This window comes from Chiloscyllium plagiosum, unplaced genomic scaffold (genome assembly GCF_037043375.1).
Source record: "Chiloscyllium plagiosum isolate Xiang-an unplaced genomic scaffold, Cpla_swu_hap1 HiC_scaffold_19, whole genome shotgun sequence".
In the NCBI taxonomy this organism is placed as follows: Eukaryota; Metazoa; Chordata; class Chondrichthyes; order Orectolobiformes; family Hemiscylliidae; genus Chiloscyllium; species Chiloscyllium plagiosum.
In genome coordinates, this window is record NW_028270157.1 from 44,810,171 (window position 1) to 44,834,188 (window position 24,018).

Genomic DNA, 24,018 nt, shown 5'->3' on the forward strand with positions numbered 1-24,018 from the left:
TTCATCAACTTCTGAATAACATTTCATCTGGAGAGAATATACATTGGAGATTAATATCAACCGTTATAACCCTTAACCAGAAATGGGGTTTCACCAAGTTAGTCATTACATTCCTCACACTGTTGAAACTTTATTGCTGGAACAGCACAGCAGGTCAGGCAGCATCCAGGGAACAGGAGATTCGACGTTTCGGGCACAGGCCCCTGAAGAAGGGCCTGTGCCCGAAACGTCGAATCTCCTGTTCCCTGGATGCTGCCTGACCTGCTGTGCTGTTCCAGCAATAAAGTTTCAACTTTGATCTCCAGCATCTGCAGACCTCACTTTCTCCTCCATTCCTCACACTGTCATGCTAAGTGACATTAGTCCAAGCATCTAAGATACCCAGGTAAAATTGGCTGTAAATTCCTTATAAACACTAATCCAGTACTCCCACCCATTTGGGATGCTATCCCCAAGGTAAGGTTACACAGATTAGCATCATACGAAATCTGAATCACAGCATGAGAATCCACACCATCGACATCAATATTAGCAAGATATTACCCATCTGAATTACCTCTGGAATTATTTGGGAAATAGAGAAGGAAGTGAGAAGGCACGAGATGGAGAGCATGTTGCTTTCCTGTGTCGCCTACAATTAAGTTTGGAACATGAAAGGTTAAAGTCAGGACACTTCAGACACTCAAACAATTAACAACCACTGAAAGAGCCAACACCATCACTGGTTGTATCTTACCAAGAGTGAAACCTTCCTACTGTGCCCAATGAAGAGTCCTGACTGTAGCATGGCCCATCTCATAGGGTGATAAAAACCCCCATGCCCTCCAAGTTGACACTCTTCCCACCTAAACAGCCAGGATAAGGCAAAACTCCACTTAGCCGGACACAGGGCTTCCTGCAGTACCAGCACAAGACATTTCTTCCAGCTGCAGATACTTATCCCAGTAGCACAGCTGAAAGCCTTTGACTCTATCACGAAAGCCTTAGGAACCTTGACAACTGGCAGTTGAGTATCTGATTGTGTATAAATCTCATCAGGATTGTTGTAAAAGACTGCCTGGGAATCATCAGCTTCCCATGCCAAAGGTTCCTACACTCTTTTCTCCACACAACCCCATTTGAACGTAAACACTAATGTGACCCCAGACACCTACAAAAAAGCGATAAAGCTGCACAGAGACATTCAAAATATAATTATTCAAGTTTACTTATTACAGGCCAACATATAATTTGCATTGAAACATAGAAACTAGGAGCAAAAGTACACAATTCGGCTTTTCAAGTGGGCTCGCCATTCACTATGATCTTGGCCAATCCTCAATCTCATGGCTGTCCAGAAGATAGTGGCAGAGGAGCAGCATAGCGAGCTCCTGCTCGCGGATGGCTCATTGGCTCTGTCTGCTTTTACTTTTATTTCTTTCAATTTTCTGGCAGTGGGAGAGGGGGAGCAGGCAGCCCCAGGGCAGTGGGAGAGTGTGCGTGTGTGTGTGTGTGAGAGAGAGAGTGTAGTGAGAGAGCGGGAGCAGGCAGTCCCAGGGGGAGAGAGAGAGAGAGAGAGCCGGTGGGGGTGAGTTTGAGCTTTTGTGAGACGTACGAGCCCAGCTGGCCAATCACTTGCGGACTGTCATGTTGACCAGTTATATGTGTTTCCTTGTTTTTCTACATTTTAGTAGGAGGGACTGCCCTTACTTATTTAACTTCTTGGCCTGCTGTCCTTATTTTCCTGCTTTGATCAGAGATTTTCCACGTAGGTATATTTGTACCTCAGATGGCATGTATGCGGCAGCTTGTAAACCTTTAACTGTACTAATGCAAGTGAGTACATGTGATATGAAAGCTAATTCAAGTTTGTCTCAATGGCGCATTCCCGCTTGAATAAATCACAAATATAAAAAGGTTTAAAACAATTTGAGTTTTTAAAAAGCACTTTGGAAAAATATTATAAGGTTATTATTTTATGCACTCGTGGATTGCAGCAAATCTCTCCATAATGTCTGGTGACAGGAAACCCTCTTACCCCATTCCCAAACGTACACTGTAATCAACACCTCTCCCTTTCCATTTCATAGAAATTTACATACACACTTTTCTGTTTACTAGATTACACAAATCTTTCCAATGCCATTGTTCTTCCCAACTTTGTTAACCTATTCAATCAGCAATCTCTCTCCTCAAACTCTGTCCACCATTCATTCAGCAGCGCCTCTTCCTAAACGCTCCCCCACCTCACAAACGTAAATTCAGCAATCTTTTTCCCTTTAAACTGGCCCATTCATTCACACATTACCCCCTCTTCCCCGAATCTATTCTGTCTCAAGAGTTGTGTGGAAGTTTAGCCATAGCGCATGTTCAAGGTTGAGAAAAATCAGTTTCTAGATATTAATGACAACAAAGGGTATGGTGATAGCATGGAAAAATGGTGTTCAGGTAGATGATCAGCCACGAGCTAGAATGGTGGAGGCTGAATGGACTGTTTCTGCTCCATGTTTCCAACAGGCATAGTGGAGCAGATATACAGTAACAACCGAAGCCATCACTTTGGCTTCCCAGCTCAGCCACATTATCTCCTACTTTTCTTGCACCCTGGACACATTCACAGAATCTGTATGGCCTGCTTCCAAGCTATTCAGCCCTCCGGGTCCACACCACCCCTCTGAACAGCATCCACCCCAGACCCACCTGCCTACTGTATCCCTTTAACCCTGCTTTTCCCATGGGCAATCCACCTAGTCTGCACATCTTTGGACAGTGGGAAGAAACCCAGGCAGACACGGGGAGAATGAGCGAACTCCACATACAGTCACCCAAGGGTGGAATCGAACTCGGGTCCTTGGTACTTTGAGGCAGCAGTACTAATCACTAAGCCACTGTGAGCGGTTTTACGTTGGTGCAGAAATGAACTTTGGAGCACAATGTAAAAAGGTTCCTAATTTTAGAATTTAATACCTGATGTATTTGAACCAAGAGCCTTGGGACATGATGATGTGCAACATTAAAACCCTCCTGTAACTGTCAGCAAGTCTCCTCGTATCAAATTCACTTACAACAGCTGTTAACGTAATCCTATTCAGTCAAACTAGCATTTCAAATGAAATTTTAATGTACTGTCGCGGCATATTGATCACACTGGATGGGTCACTAGATTTACTTTCTTCAACAAAACAATAGTTGAATTAGAGAATGGGTTAGCCTTCTAATCCAATGCACAAGCTCAGTCATAAGCAGGGTGGATATATGCAAAGTATTACTGAGCTTGTGCATTGGGTTAGAAGGCTGACACATTCTCTAATTCAAGTATTGTTTGGTTGAAGAAAGTAAATCTAGTGACCCATCCAATGTGCATAATATGTCATGACAGTACATTAAAATTTCATTTGAAGTGCTAGTTTGAATAGGATTCAATCTCTGCTGGCCTCTGTCTGCACAATGTTGGCTCACAAGTGCTTTCTGAAATTAAAGAGCACTTTGGGTTTACTGTCCATCTCTTGTTATTTGTGCAATGATCCAGAGTGTTCAGGGCTGTCCCATCTGAGCCACTGTCATCATTACTGCTCAGAGGAGGGGTAGTTCAGGACCCTAAATGGGACCACTGCAACCCATAATTCGGAAACCCTTGTTCCAGCCAAAAAATGGGACCTTCACCATGGTCACTAAATTAGTAGATTTTATGGCATGGTAGTATCATTACTTGTAGATATAGGATCAGCCTCATGTACAAACAATATAATTGAATGACACTTTCTCTGCCATTTCAGGTTTGCTGTATCTTTGATGCTACAATGTGACATAACACCATAGATACCATTAATATAATTGTTACTGTACTATAGTGAGAATATATACTTTATCAGTCAATTATGTCTCTTAAAGAGAATAAGTGAGTTTCATTACCTGCCTGTAGCAGTGTCGCACACTGCTACATATTATCCTTTATATTTGTAAGTAACCTGGTAAAGTAAATTGGATTAAGTTCTTCATATGGGGGGGTAATATGGTCAGAGAATAAACACATTATTCTCTAATGAAACCCCCATATCTCAGGAACACAGACATTACATAGGCAACAGTTTATTCTAGGTAGTCAATGTGTTAAGAATCAGCATTTTCAAGTAGCAATGAAAGACTGAAAAAAATTGAAACATTACTCGATGATTTTCATTTCAATGTCTGCAGCCTTTTAAAATGTGTAACAAGCGATGAAATACAGAAGTAACTTAAAAGCAGAACTGTCAATGGGAATAAACACCAAGAGATATAAAATCAGCTGTCAGTTCACTATCATCTGTTTAGCATTGTTACACAAAGTTTAGAATCAACAAATTTATTGAAAAATGTTAATTTAATGATTTTACTCATTGTTCCAGCCACATCAAAATGTTATGTTTTATATCTTGTTACAAAAGTTAAAAGTTTTAAAAAGAGAAATGAATTTCCCAATGACTGATTTCATGTTTTAAGGTTCTTATTACAACAATCAAACTAAAATCAACCATGTCTTAACATGACCCTAATAAACAACTAACATGCTAAGGTACAGAAAAGATGCACACCATTAACTTCTTAAGACAAACAAAAACCTCACATCACAGTGATACACTACTTCACTTTCTCAGCAGAAATATGATTATGTGTTTAAAGTTCCAATCTCCTCTCAGCTTTAGCAGGTTGTCTTCTTAAGACTGAACCTATCAAGCAAGGTTTATTTTATTCAATCTTCTGAGCATAAGTAATAAGACATCCCCTCAATCCATAACTCTTCGCTAGTTTTGTAATTTTGGCAGCAGTTCTCATCAAAACTTCTGCTTGCCAACACAACACTTGTTATAGGCCTTCTTCTCTAAAAAGATGTCTGACTGACTTCAATAGTCTATGTTCAAGTGTTAAAGTCTGCATGTTAACTTTAAATATCTTGATACAAGTTGGTCACATGGGCATGTCTCGAGGCAGTGTTCACAGGAGATCACATCCCTTTGCCAAACTACTTCAATTTACTTTGAATGAAAGGAGACAGTTTAAAAACATCACAGTCTAATAAATTCCAGCAATATAACAATCTGCTCCCAACCTTTTCACTACTGGTAGCAATTTAATCCCACAAATAATTGGACTCAGATAATACCAAAGATTTTATATCAGCCAATCACTACATCAGGTTAAGGGCTGGATTTTCTGACCCGGAAGTGGAGACATTCAGAAACTAAAAAAGGAGAAAGTGAGAACTGCAGATGCTGGAGATCAGAGCTTAAAAATGTGTTGCTGGAAAAGCGCAGCAGGTCAGGCAGCATCCAAGGAGAAGGAGAAACTAAAAGTAGCCCAGCCAGTGCTTGTCATTGCCCTGGTTCCATCCAGCCTCAAGGTAATTTTTGAAGAGGTGGGAGAGCAGGTAGCTGACTTGGCTCATTAGGAGTAACTCAAATCCAATAAAATTAAAATCAACTGAAATTACTGACGGCCAGAAAGCTGAAGACTTAGCTTCCTATCTTTTCTAGAAGTAGAATCCACATTTATGCATAAATATCAGACTATCAAGACGTATATAGGAAAGAATACACTTACTGTAAATGACACACTACATTCAGCATTATTCAGAGAGATGGTTGACATTTGCGCGACAGGCAACAGATGTAGCTACAGGACCTTAGCTGGAAAGGTACCATCATTCAAGGAGCTGCAGACCAGCAGCAGAAAATCAGAACTGTTAGTGTAGAAAGAGGCAATTCAGCCCACAATGCTTACACTAGCCCTCCAAATGACCACAATGACTTAAAGCCATCCTCTGATCCTTTCTCCATAACCCTGTATATTATTCCTTCTTAAATAATCATCTAATGCCCTCTTAAATATCTTCATTGAACTTACCTCCAACCATACTATCAACCAGTGCATTCAAAGCCCAAAACATTCACTTTGTGAAAATGGTTTCTTCTCACATCACATTTACTTCTTTTGCAAATCACTTTAAATCTGTGTCCTTTCATTCATTTATGAGCAGGATAGTTTTTTCCTGTCTACTCTGTCCAGACCACTTGATTTTCAAAATGTCAATCAAATCTCTTCTTAGCCTTTTCCTCTCTAAGGTAAACAGTCCCAACTTCTCCAATCTATCTTCATAAGTGAATTTTCTCATCCCTGGAACCATCCTTGTAATCCTCTTCTGCAGTCTTTCCAATGTATTTGCTTCCTTCCTGAAGACTAGTACCTCGAACTATGCACAATACATCAGCTGGCATCTAACTAGTGTCTTCTACAGGTTGAAATAATCGTCCTGCTTTACATTCTATACCACTATTAATAAAGTGTGTCATGCTCTTCAACTGTCTTGTCCCATTTGATTTTTGCATTCACACATCCAGATCTTTCTGCTCCTGCACAGAGCCTACAAGTGCATAAGACGTAGCAGCAAAAATAGGCCATTAGCCCATGGAGTCTACTCCACCATACAATTAGATCATGGTGGTCTGATAATCCTGAACACAGCTTTTCTGTCTTTTCCACATAACCCTCGATTCCGTTATTGATGAACAATCTGTCTCAGTGTGGAATACACCTCTTCTCATTAGATTAAAAAGTGGTTTTCCTCTATCACACAAGACCATGTTAGCCCTCTAGATCCCTACCCTAAAAGGGATAGTGATAGCCAACGTGATCCACAGTGAGCAATAGTGCAGATAATACAAGGCAGTCTGTGATGGAGATTGCTCAGATAACAATCCAGCAGTTCACACCTGAAACGTTAACTTATCTGCCCTCTCCATCGATACTGGCTAACGTACTGAGGAGTTCCAACATTTTTAATTATTAAAGTTAAGAATGGTTTGTTTCTAAAACTGATCATGACTGGGCTTTCCCTTTGACAGATGTCTATGAACAATTTAACAATTAGTTAGTTTGACACTTACCAGCACAAAATGCACTGACATTCTCATCAAACTGAAACCGGACAACAGACCTGTTTTGATCAATGATATAGGTTTGACCATCCCAAGCACAGGCCACTACTTCCTCTCGTCCATCACCCTGAAGAAAATGCAGAATCCAATTATACTCATCTCAATACACATATATCACAAAACAGTCATTCATCGCTACTTTCCATGACATCTGTCTGTTCACGTTGTGATGATGCTGCTCCTTTAACAAGGTTGTGTGTCCTTGGACTTTCTTCACAGAGGTCGTAAAAGACACAGACTCCGAAAAGTCTAAGTTGAAAGTTTTATGGCCAGATTGATTATAGCTAACAGATATTGCCTCTGGAAAAAGGCTTTCAAGTTTTAGAAAAACCCACTTGTACAATGAAAGGAGAGCGGCCAGTTCTCCCAGCTCAGCTTTTCTCTGATTTGATTTGGTTTTAGTCTTAGTCTGGCTATTCATTGAAAGCAGTCAGGCAGTTTAGAAGTTGCTGGAGCCAAAGAAGCAAGTCCATGCTGATCCCCTCTCTCTCCTGTAAGACCCTGTGTTTGATTTTACCTTTTGTGCCAAGGGGTGTTTATGGAGATTGTTGCAAGTATTTGGAAAAGCATTATTAAGTTGGGATAATCTGTTGAGTTTTCAGATAGGTTAAGTCATTCTGTATTCTGTTCTTTTTTGTTTGTACCCATACAGTAATAGAACATAGAACATAGAAGAATACAGCGCAGTACAGGCCCTTTGGCCCTCGATGTTGCGCCGATCCAAGCCCACCTAACCTACACTAGCCCACTATCCTCCATATGCCTATCCAATGCCCGCTTAAATGCCCAAAAAGAGGGAGAGTCCACCACTGCTACTGGCAGGGCATTCCATGAACTCACGACTCGCTGAGTAAAGAACCTACCCCTAACATCTGTCCTATACCACCACCCCTTAATTTAAAGCTATGCCCCCTCATAATAGCTGACTCCATACGTGGAAAAAGGTTCTCACGGTCAACCCTATCTAAACCCCTAATCATCTTGTACACCTCTATCAAGTCACCCCTAAACCTTCTTTTCTCCAATGAAAACAACCCCAAGTGCCTCAGCCTTTCCTCATACGATCTTCCTACTATACCAGGCAACATCCTGGTAAACCTCCTCTGCACCCGTTCCAGTGCCTCCACATCCTTCCTATAGTATGGTGACCAAAACTGCACACAATACTCCAGATGCGGCCGCACCAGAGTCTTATACAACTGCAACATGATCTCAGGACTCCGGAACTCAATTCCTCTACCAATAAAAGCCAGTACGCCATATGTCTTCTTCACCACACTATTTACCTGGGTGGCAACTTTCAAGGATCTGTGTACATGGACACCAAGATCCCTCTGCTCATCCACACTACCAAGAAACTGACCATTAGTCCAGTACCCCATCTTTTTGTTACTCTTACCAAAGTGAATCACCTCACACTTAGCTACATTGAACTCCATTTGCCACCTTTCTGCCCAGTTCTGCAGCTTATCTATATCCCGCTGTAACCTGCCACATCCTTCCTCACTGTCAACAACTCCTCCGACTTTCGTATCATCCGCAAACTTGCTCACCCAACCTTCCAGCCCCTCTTCCAGGTCATTTATAAAAATGACAAACAGCAATGGTCCCAAAACAGATCCTTGCGGAACACCGCTAGTAACTGCACTCCAAGATGAACCTTTACCATCACTACTACCCTCTGTCTTCTTACAGCCAGCCAATTCCTAATCCAAACCTCCAACTCACCCTCAATGCCATACCTCCATATTTTTTGAAGTAGCCTACCATGGGGAACCTTATCAAACGCCTTACTAAAATCCATATACACCACATCTACCGCTTTCCCCTCGTCCACCTCCTTAGTCACCTTCTCAAAGAATTCAATAAGGTTTGTGAGGCACGACCTGCCCTTCACAAAACCATGCTGACTATCCTTAATCACATTATTCCTATCCAGATGTTCATAAATCCTATCCCTTACAATTCTCTCTAAGATTTTGCCCACAACAGAAGTGAGACTCACCGGCCTATAGTTACTAGGGTTATCCCTACTCCCCTTCTTGAACAAGGGAACCACATTTGCTAGCCTCCAGTCTTCTGGCACTACTCCTGTAGACAACGAGGACATAAAAATCAAGGCCAATGGCTCTGCAATCTCCTCCCTTGCTTCCCAGAGAATCATAGGATAAATGCCATCAGGCCCAGGGGACTTATCTATTTTCACCCTTTCCAGAATTTCCAATACCTCTTCCCGACATACCTCAAAGCCATCCATTCTAATTAATTGTGACTCAGTACTCACATTGGCAACAATGTCCTATTCCTGAGTGAATACTGACGAAAAGTATTCATTCAGTGTCTCCCCAATCTCTTCAGCCTCCACACGCAACTTCCCACTACTATCCTTGACTGGACCTATTCCTACCCTAGTCATTCTTTTATTCCTGACATACCTATAGAAAGCCTTAGAGTTTTCCCTAATCCTACCAACTAAGGACCTTTCATGTCCCCTCCTTGCTGCTCTTAGCTCTCTCTTCAGATCCTTCCTGGCTACCTTATGATTCTCAATCGCCCCAATTGAACCTTCACGCCTCATCTTTACATAGGCCGCCCTCTTCCATTTAACAAGGGATTCCAATTCCTTATTAAACCACGGCTCCCTCACACGACCCTTTCCTCCCTGCCTGACAGGTACATACTTATCAAGGACACTCAATAGATGCTCCTTGAACAAGCTCCACATATCAATTACGCCCTTGCCTTGAAGCCTACTTTTCCAAGCCACGCATCCTAAGTCGTGCCTCACCGCATCATAATTTCCCTGCCCCCAGCTATAACTCTTGCCCTGCAGTGCACACTTATCCCTCTCCATCACTAGAGTAAAAGTCACCAAATTGTGGTCACTGTCCCCAAAGTGCTCACCTACCTCTAATTCTCACACCTGGCCTGGTTGTTACCCAGAACCAAATCCAGTATGGCCTTGGAAATCCAGTATAATCTTGTAAATAAATTCTGTTTTGTTTAAACAAAGTGATTTGACTAGCGGCATCTCTCTTGGAATATCCACTTTACACCTGCTTAAAAGAAACAGCAAATTCCTGGACGTCACAGTCGAAAGGAAGGACAACGGAGAACTACAAACCTGCGTATACAGAAAACCGACAAACACTGACCAAATAGTTAACTACACCAGCAACCATCCCAACATACACAAATGAAGCTGTATCAGAACACTATTCCAACGAGCCACCACACACTGCAGCACAGGCGAACTTCGGAAAACAGAGGAGAACCACCTATACAACGTATTCAAGAAGAACGGATACTCAAAAAAATACAGTGCGCAGATTCCTCAAGAACAAACCACGACAAGCAGACCAAACACAGCCAGAAACCCTAACCACCTTACCATACATCAAAGAAGTTTCAGAAACGACAGCCAGACTACTAAGACCCCTCGGAATCCTAGTAGCACACAAACCCACCAACACTCTCAAACAAAAACTAACAAACTTAAAAGACCCAGTACAACCCATGGACAAAACCAACATCATCTACAAAATTCCATGCAAGGACTGCCACAAACACTACGTAGGACAAATAGGAAGAAAGTTAGCCACCAGGATACATGAACACCAGCTAGCCACAAAAAGACACGACCCTCTCTCCCTCTGATCTCAAGCAGGATTTTTTTTCCTGAGTATTTATCTTCTATGGTGATTCTTGGAACAGAGAGCCAATGTGATAACAGGTTGCAAGGCTTGTGGATCTTGGGGAGCAGGTCGTACAGGGCAGTGCGAGGCTGGGGGACTATGAGTTTGGAGGCAGTGGAAGGGAGACCACCAGAGGCAATGAGGGCATTAATGGTGTCTTGGATTTGGGGCTGATAGGTTGTAGTGGGTTTGTAGGCAAAGGGGAGGTAGGACATGGTATCAGAGTTGGTGTTCAGCCTCTGCGATACAGAGGTAAAAACAATAACTGCAGATACTGGAAACCAGATTCTGGATCAGTGGCGCTGGAAGAGCACAGCAATTCAGGCAGCATCCAACGAGCAGTGAAATCGACGTTTCGGGCAAAAGCCCTTCATCAGGAATAAAGGCAGAGAGCCTGAAGCGAGGAGAGATAAGCTAGGGGAGGGTGGGGGTGGGGAGAGAGTAGCATAGAGTACAATGGGTGAGTGGGGGAGGAGATGAAGGTGATAGGTCAGGGAGGAGAGGGTGGAGTGGTTAGGTGGAAAAGGAGCTTGGCAAGTCGGACAAGTCCAGACAAGTCAAGGGGACAGTGCGGAGCTGGAAATTGGAAACTAGGATGAGTTGGGGGAAGGGGAAATGAGGAAGCTGTGACTACCTGGACCTGACCAGGTAGTCACGGAGGGAACGGTCTTTGCGGAAGGCGGAAAGGGGTGGGGAGGGAAATATATCCCTGGTGGTGGGGTCTTTTTGGAGGTGGCGGAAATGTCGGCGGATGATTTGGTTTATGCGGAGGTCAGGTCCACGCCCCCCTACGACCCACCCTCCCATCCTGGCACTTTCCCCTGCCACCGCAGGAACTGTAAAACCTGTGCCCACACCTCCTCCCTCACCTCTAAAGGAGCCTTCCACATCCATCAAACTTTTACCTGCACATCCACCAATATCATTTATTGTATCCGTTGCTCCCGATGCGGTCTCCTCTACATTGGGGAGACTGGGCGCCTCCTAGCAGAGCGCTTTAGGGAACATCTCCGAGACACCTGCACCAATCAACCAAACCGCCCCGTGGCCCAACATTTCAACTCCCCCTCCAACTCTGCCGCTCCCTCACCACCAGAAGCCTGGAGGAAGAACGCCTCATCTTCCGCCTCGGAACACTTCAACCCCAGGGCATCAATGTGGACTTCAACAGCTTCCTCATTTCCCCTTCCCCCACCTCATCCTAGTTTCCAACTTCCAGCTCCGCATTGTCCCCTTGACTTGTCCGGACTTGTCCGACCTGCCTAGCTCCTTTTCCACCTATCCACTCCACCCTCTCCTCCCTGACCTATCACCTTCATCTCCTCCCCCACTCACCCATTGTACTCTATGCTACTCTCTCCCCACCCCCACCCTCCCCTAGCTTATCTCTCCACGCTTCAGGCTCTCTGCGATACAGAGGTCAGTCCTCCAGACTACCACCACTCACCTTTGTCAGCGGGTTTGATGGCGAACCAGGGGTTGGTGTAGAGAGAATGGAATGCTGCACGTTTGGTGGGGATGACGTTGTAGTGGGTGAGGTGATTGGAGAAATTGAGGCAGAGAATGTCACCTTGGCAATCCGCAATGAAGGGTTCTATGGCAGGTACAAGGCGTTCAGGTAGTGACCAAGTGGAGGAGGAAGGTTGGAGGCAGGAGAAGGGGTCTTCCGAGGGAGGTTGGGAATTTTTGTCAAAGAAGGCGGCAAGGTGGCAGAGGCGGTGGAATAAGACCTCCATAATTTGGCCGATATTGAATTCGTTGAGGTGGGAGCAGAGGGGTACGAATGTGAACCCTTTCCTGAGGACAGACCATTCGGCCTCAGAGTGTTCGAGGTCAGGGGGGATAGTGAATATGTGGCAAGGCTCAGGAGTGGGGTTTAAGGGGTTCACATACCTGTTTAGCACTATTGCATTTTTAGGCCTCAATCTTTCAGGTTTGTAGAACTAGGATCATCTAATATTCAAACTCAATTTATATGAATAGGGTTTTTAAGAACTAAACAGGAGATAGCTTGGCACTTTATGATAGATGTTAAAAGAAAGGAATATAGAAGCAGTGTTATGCAGAGTTTTCATTGTGCCATGGTAATACTCACTGTTACATCCAACTTTTCCAAGGCAAACAGCTGATGATCCACTTGAACAGACCACAGAAGTTTGTCGGACCCATCCATCAGCTTCAGGGTACCTGTGCAAACAGATAGTAAACAGAACTTTACTCAATCGTCTTGATCAATAAGACTCCAATTAGCTATGTATTGAAGCTTTGGTGAAAAAAGGAAGCTTCAAGAAATCAATAGAAAGGAAATATTTTCACAACCTTAAAAATAAAACCAATGTTCCTCTGTTAGTGTCAGGTGGCATATATAGATTTCAATTTAACCTTCCCAATAACATTTTTCGATAGGATAACTGAGTTATGGCATTTTCATTATTTTAGTACAATTATTTTATTGCAGGATTCCAGACTTATTTTTTTAAAATTTAATTCATGGGTTCTAACAATATTTATTTAACCATTAGCATCAGTGAAGTCTAATTCATGGAATCTCTTGTTTTGTAAACTTAAGGGCTCTAGGAATACCTTCTAGCTTATCCATGCATTATTGTTTAAATAACTAAATTGTTCAGATTAGATTAGATTAGATTCCCTACAGTGTGGAAACAGGCTCTTCAGCCCAACAAGTCCACACCAACCCTCCGAAGAGTAACCCACCCAGATTCATTTCCCTACATTTACCCCTGACTAAGGCACCTAACACAATGGGCAATTTAGCATGGCTCTTACAACACAGGGTAAACACCTTTGCTCATTTAAACCAGCAACACAGAAAAGAATCACCCCATGCTGTAATCTATTAAAAGTTGAAAGGCAAAGAACTATCTCCAAAGTCACTACGCAAAGTAAAAATTACCAACTTTTTTAAAAAAAGTCTAACAGACAATAATTAACAAACAACTATTTACAACTCCATTCTCTCAACCTAACTTTTACCTTCCCCTCTACAATAATGGTCTGATAAAAAAAATCCTGATTGTGATTCATAAAGAAAAAAATCATGTTTCAAAACTAGTCAGCTTAGTCGAGGGTCCTCTGTAGAATTTCCTCAGTGTTCTTTTCTTCTTCTTAGGGATTCTGCTTCACAGGTCTTTGATAGATAAAGGTCCCTTAAAGAGAGCAGTTCTGTGGGCAGTCTGTATCGTTCTGTTTTTGTTGATGCTCTTTGCCACTTTGGGTAACTGTTCAAAATGTCTGAAATTTATATCCAAAACATTGGATCATTTCATTGGCTTTAACATTGTCAAAATACTAAACTCAAACTTGATTGGAGTTTGGTAACTTGGGGCAGAATTTAAACTGATTGGCCGGATTTGAATTTGCTTTTGTATCCTGGCAACATAGCTCTTAGCTGTTTCGACCAATGTTACATTGTTATCTTGTTCTGGACTCTCTGTGCTTCTCTAAGTCCTTGCTAGCTTTTCAACTCTTAAAAAGGTATAGTTCACCCACATCTTCATAATAATGGCCAATTCACCTGACCTGCACATCTTTTGGCATGTAGGAGGAAACTAGACCACCCAGAAGAAAGCCACACAGACACAGGGTAAATGTGCAACCTCCACGGAGACAGTCGCCCAAGGTGGCAATTGAACCCGGGTCCCTGGCGCTGAGAAACAGCAGTGCTAACCACTAAGCCACCGTGCTGCCCGTTCTAAAACGATCAATCAGTCACAATTGATTTGGAACTTGTCCTGAAGTAAAAAGTATATTTATTGCACACACCATTACCATTTGCAAAAGATTATGCCATGAGTGAGTCAGGTCTTTACTGGTGCCATTCCAAAATTTGCTGTGAATTTCTGAAAAGCTTTGCAATTAAGCCTTGTCAAATCAATGGCAAAAACTGATTAGCAATGATCAATGCAGCAACATAGAAAAAACCAAAATGGCAATGGTGATCTTGCAGAAAAGTGATTTAATGCTTTAAGAATGATTTTCCTTCACAAAAGTATAGCTCTTTGAGGTTTGTTGATTTATTTACTTGATGGAAAAATAATTTTCATTTAAACATACTTGCTGGCCAGCATGATTTTATTTAAATGGAAATGAATTTTTGAAAATTATTTAATGTTTGGATAAACTTAATAACCTTTAACCTGAAAGTATCAATCACAAATTTTCACAAAGTATCAAGATAAATTTTTTTTTTTTTGGAATTCTCCTTGATACATTCTACATCAACTGTATAATACATTATCAACAATTTTGTTGAGGAAATATAAAATTCGTCTATTTAAAAAATTAAGATGACTGTTAGTGAGCACACTACACCCACTTCTGCATTTCCTCTTCAAAACACAGAATATGTGTTTTAAAATGAAAAATGATCAACATTTGAAACAGCAATTTGCAAACCATAAATTGGTTCAAGTATCTGCAGTGACGCATACTGGTTACACTACACCTGAAAATACCTTGAAAAAACAGAATAAACAACCTGATAGATTTGTGACAAATTCTTGAAACAAAACTCAGCTCAAGTATACACATTTATAAACCAGAAAGAGAAAAGAAAATGAACAATGTGATGCTGTTCAAGTGACTGAAATTGGAATTGATGATAAATATTTGTCAATTACCATTGGCTGCATACTTTTGAAACATCATAGCCCTAGCTGTGGCCTACTCAAAGTGCAACTCTCCAATAAATTACAGCATGAAATCATCCCTGAAGTTATGACACACCCAATAATCTAAAGAGATCAAAACCAAATGCATACTATTGCATCAAATTACTGAACAACATATTCTTCAATTTAAAACTGCCACAGGTGAGTTATGTGACATGAAAAAGATCTTGTTCCTGGAAAGAAATCTAATTTCTACATATTATAGGGGCTGCAGATTTTCAACCCCAATGCTATTTTCAAATGTTGGTTCATACAACTCCTGACAATAATCTACTTAAGATAATCAGTCAAGCTTGGAACCAGTGTCCCTGTTTTCTTCTATCTATGGCAATGACTTCTAAATTCATAAGTCAATGCTGTGAATGGTGTCAGCATGTCAACTGCCACGTGCAGACCCACAGAGTTGTTACAAGTGCAGCTTAGAGAGAACGTTGCTTGTAATGTGTATCATTTACACTCAGTAAAAGTAAGCATATATTCATATGTAGGAATATGATCGCTGCAAACAAAACAAATATGTTCAAGCTTTGTGCCTTTTTTTTTTAATTCACAGGAGCTTGGAGAATCTTTAAATCCTTGGTACATTGCCTACACCAATACTTTGATGAATCAAAGACAAATTTTCAAGCAATCCATACTTTATTTTTCATGTTGTGTAGATTAATGTGATTATTTGAAATTTGTCAGTTTTTTTTTCCTTTTATCCCAGTGAGTGCTAGATGAAGTGCTTCAGAAATTTGTCTCTGATTTCAGCCTACTGCAATGAACTCAAAAGTCTGCTTTTACAATTTATCATTGTACAATTCATCCTTAAAATGAAGAGTGAGTGTTATTTGGCAGAAAGAATAGAGACATGGACTATTTTCTAAATGGGGAGAAAATTCATAAGTCTGAAGTGCACAGAGACTTGGGAGTTTAGTCCAGGATTCTCTCAAGGTAAATTTGCAGGTTGAGTCAGTAGTTAGGAAGACAAATGCAAGGACTGCATTTATTTTGAAAGGACCTGAATATGAAAGCAGGGATGTACTTCTGAGGCTCTATAAGACTCTGGTCAGGCCACATTTGGAGTGCAGTTTTAAACCCCGTATCTCAGGAAGGATGGACTGGCCGTGGAGCGGATTCAGAGAAGGTTCACAAGAATGGTCCAAGGAATGAAAAGCTTGACATATGAGGAATGTCTGAGGACTCTGAATCTATACTTGGAGTTTAGAAGGATGAGAGGAGATTTAATGGAAACTTACAGAATGCTGAATGGCCTGGACAGAATGGATGTTGGGAAGATGTTTCCATTGGTGGGAGAGACTAGGATCTGAGAGCACAGCCTTAGAGTAAAGGGAAGATCTCTTAGAACAGAGATAAGGAGAAGCTTCTTCAGCCAGAGAGTGGTGAATCTCTGGAATTCACTGCCACAGAAGGCCATAGAGGACAGGTCATTGAGTATATTTAAGACTGAGATAGATTGGTTCTTGAATATCAAGGGATCAAGGGTTACAGGGAGAAAGCAGGAGAATGGGGTTGAGAAACTTATCAGCCATGATTGAATGGCAGAGCAGACTCGATGGGCTGAATGGCCTATTTCTGCTCCTGTCTCTTATGGTCTTATTCTGGAGTTAGGCAATGGCAGCTTCCAGGAACAAGCATTAATTGATGTTCAGATTGCAGATGTTCTGGAGCCCAGGGCGAGTACTGATGCAGTTCTTGTTGGCAACAAGAAGTTGATCAGTCTATGGACTAGTGACAATTATTGATGACAGAGGCCTTTTGCTTGACAACAACGGAGTGTGGTTGCCAGGTGACTGAGCAGCAAAGCTCCAGAAACACAAAGAAATAGAGAAAATGAAGTGGACAGATATTCTCCCAGCCCAGAAGTTTTGTGTTCTCTGCAATCAAAAACTCAGTTTAACGCTTGAGAAAACCAGATTCCTTTGCTGCAGCAGTTGCTCTGGTTTTTTAATTAAAAATCAGAGACATTTTCAAAGTGAATCAGTAAATCTACTTCTTAAACTAATAGAAACATCCAGAGATAGACATCCGATTAACTGGGGGTCTGGCCAGCCAATACAAGAAGACTCAGTTGTGATCTTTGCTTCCTGGTTCCAGTGTTGACTTTCCAGTTTTCTTACCTCTAGCAGTAGTCTATGTTTCCCATTTGTTTGGGTGGGTGTGTCTGAGAGTGTGTGCGTGCACGTGTGAGTGCATGCATGTGAGTGTGCGGTAAAGTAAGGTAAAATTGGGGTAGTGTGTATGCTTAAAAAGAAAATTAACCTTTGTTCTGACTTCAGGAATAGCAGGGTTTGATTTACAGCACACCATCCCAGTGAATCATAAGACCTTGATACCATCAGTTAAATGCTGCCTTGATCTGAAGGGCAGTGTCATTTCTGAAAATCAGCTCTTATGTACATACGTGAACAAAGTCTGTAATGAAATTGGGAGCAGACTGATCCTGATGGAATAAAATGAGCTTTGGTGAGCATGTTAATGCTGCTTAAGTTTACCCAACATCATCGACAATGCCAACTTGCGATACTTTGCTAATAGAGTATATTGATTGATGGAGCAGTAACTAGCTAGATCATATTTGTCTTACCTTTAAGTGTCTTGGTAATTTTCCATATTTCAGATCAATGACAGTATTGTAATGTTATTGGAACAGTTTGATTGTGGCACAGTTAGACTTAGAACATGTATTCAGTAAAATAACCAGAGCACTGTCAGGCCAAAGTTACCACCGTGCTTTTAATCTCATGAACTTCTGTGGCAGCTGTCATTTTAATTCTTTAACACTGAACTCAAATACTGGAGACATACAACAAGAATGTAAGTAATCACTTAGATTTGTTTCTAGTTACTGTGACGATAGCACATTCATGGTATCTCTGTCCTTTTATTTTCATTTTGATCACTTGAATCATGCCTAATGCAAAGTAGCAATTACTGAACATAAAGTGGGATATATTCTGCTTATAGCTTTTCTCGTCACCATAACACATCATGTCTGTACAGGTTGATTAGAAACATCTATAAACACAACAATCTTTCTTCTATTTAAAAGATATGGCACATCATCACCTATGTAATTATTGTTCTGTTGGCTCCCGACTACAAAAGAGGTAATTGAACTAATTGAGATGCATAAATTGAGCAATAAATTACAGCCCATAATATTAGTGTTCATATGAAAGAAGAGAACTGTGCAAAGCCAGGAAGTGATCAACCAAACAGCTCATTGATGTAGGAGGACAATGTCAAAATAAGCTTGCAGCCTGCTGTGTCATCTGAGAAAGGAGCTTACTCCTGCTGTTGTAACACCTCTAATTATCCAAAAGCTATACAAGCAGACTTTGGTTCACATGGTGAAAAAAAAGCTTTTTAAAAAAGTTAAAAATATATCAGCAATTAGCCACAACTGTACACACAAAGACAGACTTCAGGGCTTCAATGTGTTACTTGAACTGAAATATGTAAGTCGGAATAACTGGGTAAAGTAAAACTGAATTATTAAAATTTACTTTCTATAGGCAATACTCTTATCTAAAAAAAACTCAAACTTCCAGTTTTTATTGCAAAACAAAGATATGCAATTCTTAAAGTCCTGAAATTTGCACAAGTCCAAAATATGCATAATTATAGATACCCAATGACATCTGAATTCCCAATTCAATCTCCTCTTAAGGATTCAAGTTACTATTTGCATTCCTTCAAGTACTGATTTGGATTTTAGCAATTCTTCTCTGTTCCCAGAACACTTTTGAATACTATACACCTTTGCTGTCTGAAGTTTAAGTGCTAAAACTTGATTTGTAAGATCTCAGTCTTCATCTCCATTATTCATTGGTTAGACTCTGCCAGCAGGTGCTTCTAGGGGGCAGGAAATATATAAAAATTGCAGAGTCCAAAACCCATTAACTTTGTGGACAGTGACTTTAGATTGGAAAACAGCTAATGTAACTCCTTTATTCAAAAAGGGAGAGAGGCAGAAAGCAGGAATCTACAGGCCAGTTAGCTTAACATCAGTCAGAGGGAACATTTTAGAAGCTATTATTAAACATGTTTTAACAGTGCATTTGGATAAGCCAAAATGGATCTGTCAAAGGGAAATGATGTTTAAATAATCATAAATCTAAGCGATTGTTGTACGTCTCCAGTGTTTGAATTTCTATGTCAAAAAAAATAAAATGACAGCTCCCACCTCGTATGGCTTTGTTGATTGTCAGTCAGGTCAATGCAGGCAAAATACACTTGACATCCATCAATTCTGATAATTTTAAAAACAAATTAATATTAAATCAAATGTAGTTAGGTTTTAAAGCAAATAAATAATAGCAATATATAAAACTAATCTAAAATTAACAATTCCAATGGAGTTTGTTGAACGTGATGTGGATAAAGGCTGTATTGTACTTAGATTTCAAGAAGGCATTTAATAAGTTGCGACATCAAACGTTATTGCGAAAATTAAAAGCTCATGGTGTTGGGGATAACATTTTATATAAAAGATTGACTGGCTAACAGGAAGCAGAAAGTAGGGACAGATTAGTCTTTTTCAGGCTAGCAGGATGTCATGTCTGTGGGCATATTCGCCAAGCTGGGAAGTCGATTTGCAGGCATTTTGTCCTCTGTCTAGGTGACATCTTCTGTGCTTTGGACCCTCCTGTGAAGCTCTGCTGTACTGTCTCTTCTGGAATTTATTCGGTTCCGTTTCTGCTGCTTCCAGTTGTTCGTTGTATTGGCCAGTATATTGGGTCTAGGTCAATGTGCTTGTTGATGGACTCCATTGCAGAGTGTCACGTATCCAGAAATTCTCTGGCTGTCCTATGTTTAGCTTATCCTACAATTATTGTGTTGTCCAAGTCAAATTTGTGGTCCTTATCACGTGTGTATGGCTACTAGGGACAGCTGGTCGTGGATGGGGGATTGCTAGTTGTCCAACTGTTTACCCTATATAGTTTTTCATGCAGGCTTTGCATGGAATCCTGTAAATTATATTAGTGTTGCACATGATGGGTACAGGGTCTTTTGTCCTGGTGAGTTGTTGTCTGAGCATGCCTGTTGGCTCATGGGCTGTCATAAACCTGAGTGGTCGGAGAAGTCGGACTGGCAGTTCAGAGACGTTTTTTATGTAAGGTAGCCTGGCTAGCGAGTTAGGTCATGGGATGTCCTCGTCACGGTGTTTGTCTGTTAGGCATCCGCACATGAAATTGCCTGTAGAGGTGTTCTTCTTCCCTTTGTACGTTGGGACTGCTGCAGTGTATTGTAGCCCTTTTGAACATGGTCCTAATGCAGCTTCTCTTGTGTGTGTTTGGGTGGCTGCTGTTGTAATTCAGGACCTGGTTGGTGTGTGGGGCTTTGCTGTACACTTTTATGATGCATTCACTGTTCTGTGTTCTTTGAACCATCACATCTAGGAATGGGAGTTGAGTATTGGTTTCCTCCTCTCTTGTAAATCTGAACCCCGTGAGCATGGTGTTGATAATCCAGTGTGTGTTCTCAATTTCTGTTTTCTTAATGATAACAAAAATGTTGTTTATATATCTGATTCAAAGTTTGGGGTTGGATTTGTGGCAGGACTGTTTGTTCCAACCTTTGCATCAGTGCTTCTGCTATGAGCCCAGAGATAGGTGAGCCCATTAATCTGTTTATATATTTGGCTGTTGAATGTGAAGTGTGTTGTCAAGCAGAGGTCTAGTAGGTTCAGTATGCCAAATGTAACCTTTACCAGTTTCCTCATTTCCCCTCCCCCCCCACCTTATTCCAGTTCCATCCTTCCAGCTCAGCACTGTCCTCATGACTTGTCCATCTCCCTTCCCACCAATCCGCTCCACCCTCCCCTCTGACCTATCACCTCCATCCCCACCCCCATTCACCTACTGTACTCTTTGCTACCTTCTCCCCAGCTCCACTCCCTGCACCCCCACCCCCATCCCCTCATCTCTCCACGCTGGAGGCTCCCTGTCTCCATTAATGATGAAGGGCTTTTGCCCAAAACGTCAATTTTCCTGCTCCTCGGATGCTGCCTGACCTGCTGTGTTTTTCCAGCACCACTCCAATCTAAACTCTGGTTTCCAGCATCTGCAGTTCTCACTTTTGCCCAAATGTGACCTGACAGCAGGTACAAAGTTTTCATGGAACCACGAATCCCATGAACCTCATAGGAAACGAGTTCTTGTCACAGCTCTTAAAGCAACAAGGATTAGCATATCACCCAATGCAGACAAGCGGTAATTTATGAGTGCCGGTGGCATTTTTCACAAGGAAAATCGTGATTTGATCCTTCTGCGCTTTATGTCCCGACACCTGCTTTTCCGCGGTGGATGCAAGTGTTTTATCTGGCAGTGCAAGTCAGAACAATCCACTTTCATCTGCATTGTACAATTGCTCAGGTCCATACTTTCCTTCACGAATGATGGATCGCAGTTTCAACCTGTAGTCTTCCACGGTGCTGTCATCAACAGACTTCTGCTCCCAAGAACGGTGAGCTGCCGAATGCCATGACGATGTTTGAAGTGCTGTAACCAGCCCAATGATACACTGTGATCAGACTCACCAGTGTGAAGGCGCTCATGGAAAGTGGCAGCTTTTTCCCAGTATCACCAGGCCAGATACAGGAATTCCCTTTTCACACTGCTGTGAAAACCACAAAAACACAGTTGCTCATCCTTTGCTGGCTTCATAATTTTCTTTTTACAGCATTTGCAGTGTCACTTAGGCTGATGAATTTCTCAATTGCTGGTCTTGCTTTCTTGATGTCAGGCACTGTCGCTATTCCAATGTTGCTACTCCTGTGTAATCCTCGATGCCTTTTCACCACGATCCAGGGGCTGTAAAATCTCACTCTTCTGTTCAATTGTCACTGTGATGCGTTTTCTCTTCACAAACATGGTAATTACATACAACAAACTCGATCAGTTACACCAGATACGAACTCAGAAAAAGTTGTCGAATGATTGAAGACACCACTGACTTTGTCATGCATTTTAAAATCCTTCAGCGTGTCAGTCATTTTCATGTGTTAAAATTCTTTCAATACTGCGGCAATTGACTGACTAAGATTGTTGGACCAGTGTCATTAACACCTTATTTGTTGCAATGTTTGCACACAATTTTTTGTGCGAGTACCCCCCCACTCCCTGATTTCCTCAGTTAAACTAAAGACCCAATCTCTGCACCATTATTGGTTAAAATTATGTTAACACTGATACAATTGACTGACTGAGATTATTAACACCTCTTTTATGCAATGTTTGCAGATCTTCTTCAGTGCAGGCAAATTTCACTTACCCTGTGCTGCTAACAAAAGACGTGATGGCAACACCATTATTTGTTGTAATGGTTTCACAGGACCATCAGATTCAGTTCGAATAATTGGTATTCGGATAATAGAGTTTCCACTGTTAATGATTCAGATGCAGAGAACGAAAGTGTGAAAGCTAAATTTGATGACAAAAAAGATGGCTGGAAAGTGAGTTATCAGAAGACATAAGCAGCATACATAGGGATATAAATAAGTTAAAAGTGCATGGGCAAAGATCTGGAAAATAGAGTATAATGCAAGAAAATGTGAAATAATCTAAATAGTGAGGGGCTGCAGAGCTCGGACTCTCAGATGTGGGTGTCCTAATACATGAATTGCAGAAGGTTAGTATGCGAGTATAGCAAGTAATCAGGAAAGCTAATAAAATGCTATGGTTTATTGCAAGGGGAATTGAATGCAAAGGTATTCAGTTATACATGGCATTGGTGAGACTGCATTTGGAGCGCTGCGAACAGTATTGGTCACCAGAAGGATGTTATGTGTTGGAAACAGTACTGTAAAGGTTTACTAGATTAATATCTGGAGTGAGCAGAATGCCTTATAAGACAAGGTTTTGAAACACAAGATTCACAGGGAACTTAACAAGGTGGATGGTTCCTCTTGAGGGGTTGTCTTTTAACACAGAACCAAAACGTTTCTCTCTCAGAGGGTTGAGTGTTTTTGCAAGGTTTGTAGCTCAGGTTGAGGTTTAGGGTTTAGGTTTGCTCGCTGAGCTGTAGGTTTGATATCCAGACGTTTCATTACCTGGCTAGGTAACCTCATCAGTGGCGACCTCCAAGTGTCTTCCTCAAAAGACAGTGGATGCTGAATATTTAAATATAGTTAAGGCAGAGGTAGATATATTCTTGATTATCAGGGATATGCAGGAACACGGATTAGAGGTTAAAATCACATCAGCCGTGATCTTATTGAATGATGATACAGGCTCAAAGGGCCAATTGGGCTATTTGTACCCTTTATCATATGATGGCTCCCAGTTTAAACTGAAATAACTTCTGCAAGTATGTCACAGTATAAGGCCGAATGCGTAAGGAGTGGAAAAGAAAATTTGTGAAAAATTCTTCATTTTTCACAAACATGCTGGATAATAAGGAAATGCTACAACACGTCACATACTGGCAACTGTAAAATTTAAAACAGCCTTATGAAACTCCAGTTAATAAACTGAAAGGGACATTTTGAAATCTGCCACTTGTCAGAAGATGATGTCTGAATAATTAAAGGTAACATTATATTTTTAAATTTTCTCCATAAATATGTTCAGAGGCTTATTTAACATTAGTTGGAAACTTTACCATGAACATCTATCTCATCCATCACCAACAGTTATGATGTACTTCCATTAGGCTCATAATGACAAATATAGC

The 24,018-nt window shown here is 41.2% G+C and overlaps 1 protein-coding gene across 1 annotated transcript in view; it reads right to left on the reverse strand.

The window, feature by feature from the left end:
- The window catches only part of itfg2 (integrin alpha FG-GAP repeat containing 2), an 83,378-nt gene that overhangs the window by 20,833 nt on the left and 38,527 nt on the right, over positions 1–24,018 (reverse strand). The window contains exons 9-10 of the mRNA XM_087997281.1: positions 12,741–12,832; positions 6,900–7,017 (exon numbers count right to left, since the gene is read on the reverse strand). Of these exons, the coding sequence (XP_087853407.1) occupies positions 6,900–7,017; positions 12,741–12,832 (210 nt within the window). The remainder of the gene's footprint in view (positions 1–6,899; positions 7,018–12,740; positions 12,833–24,018) is intronic.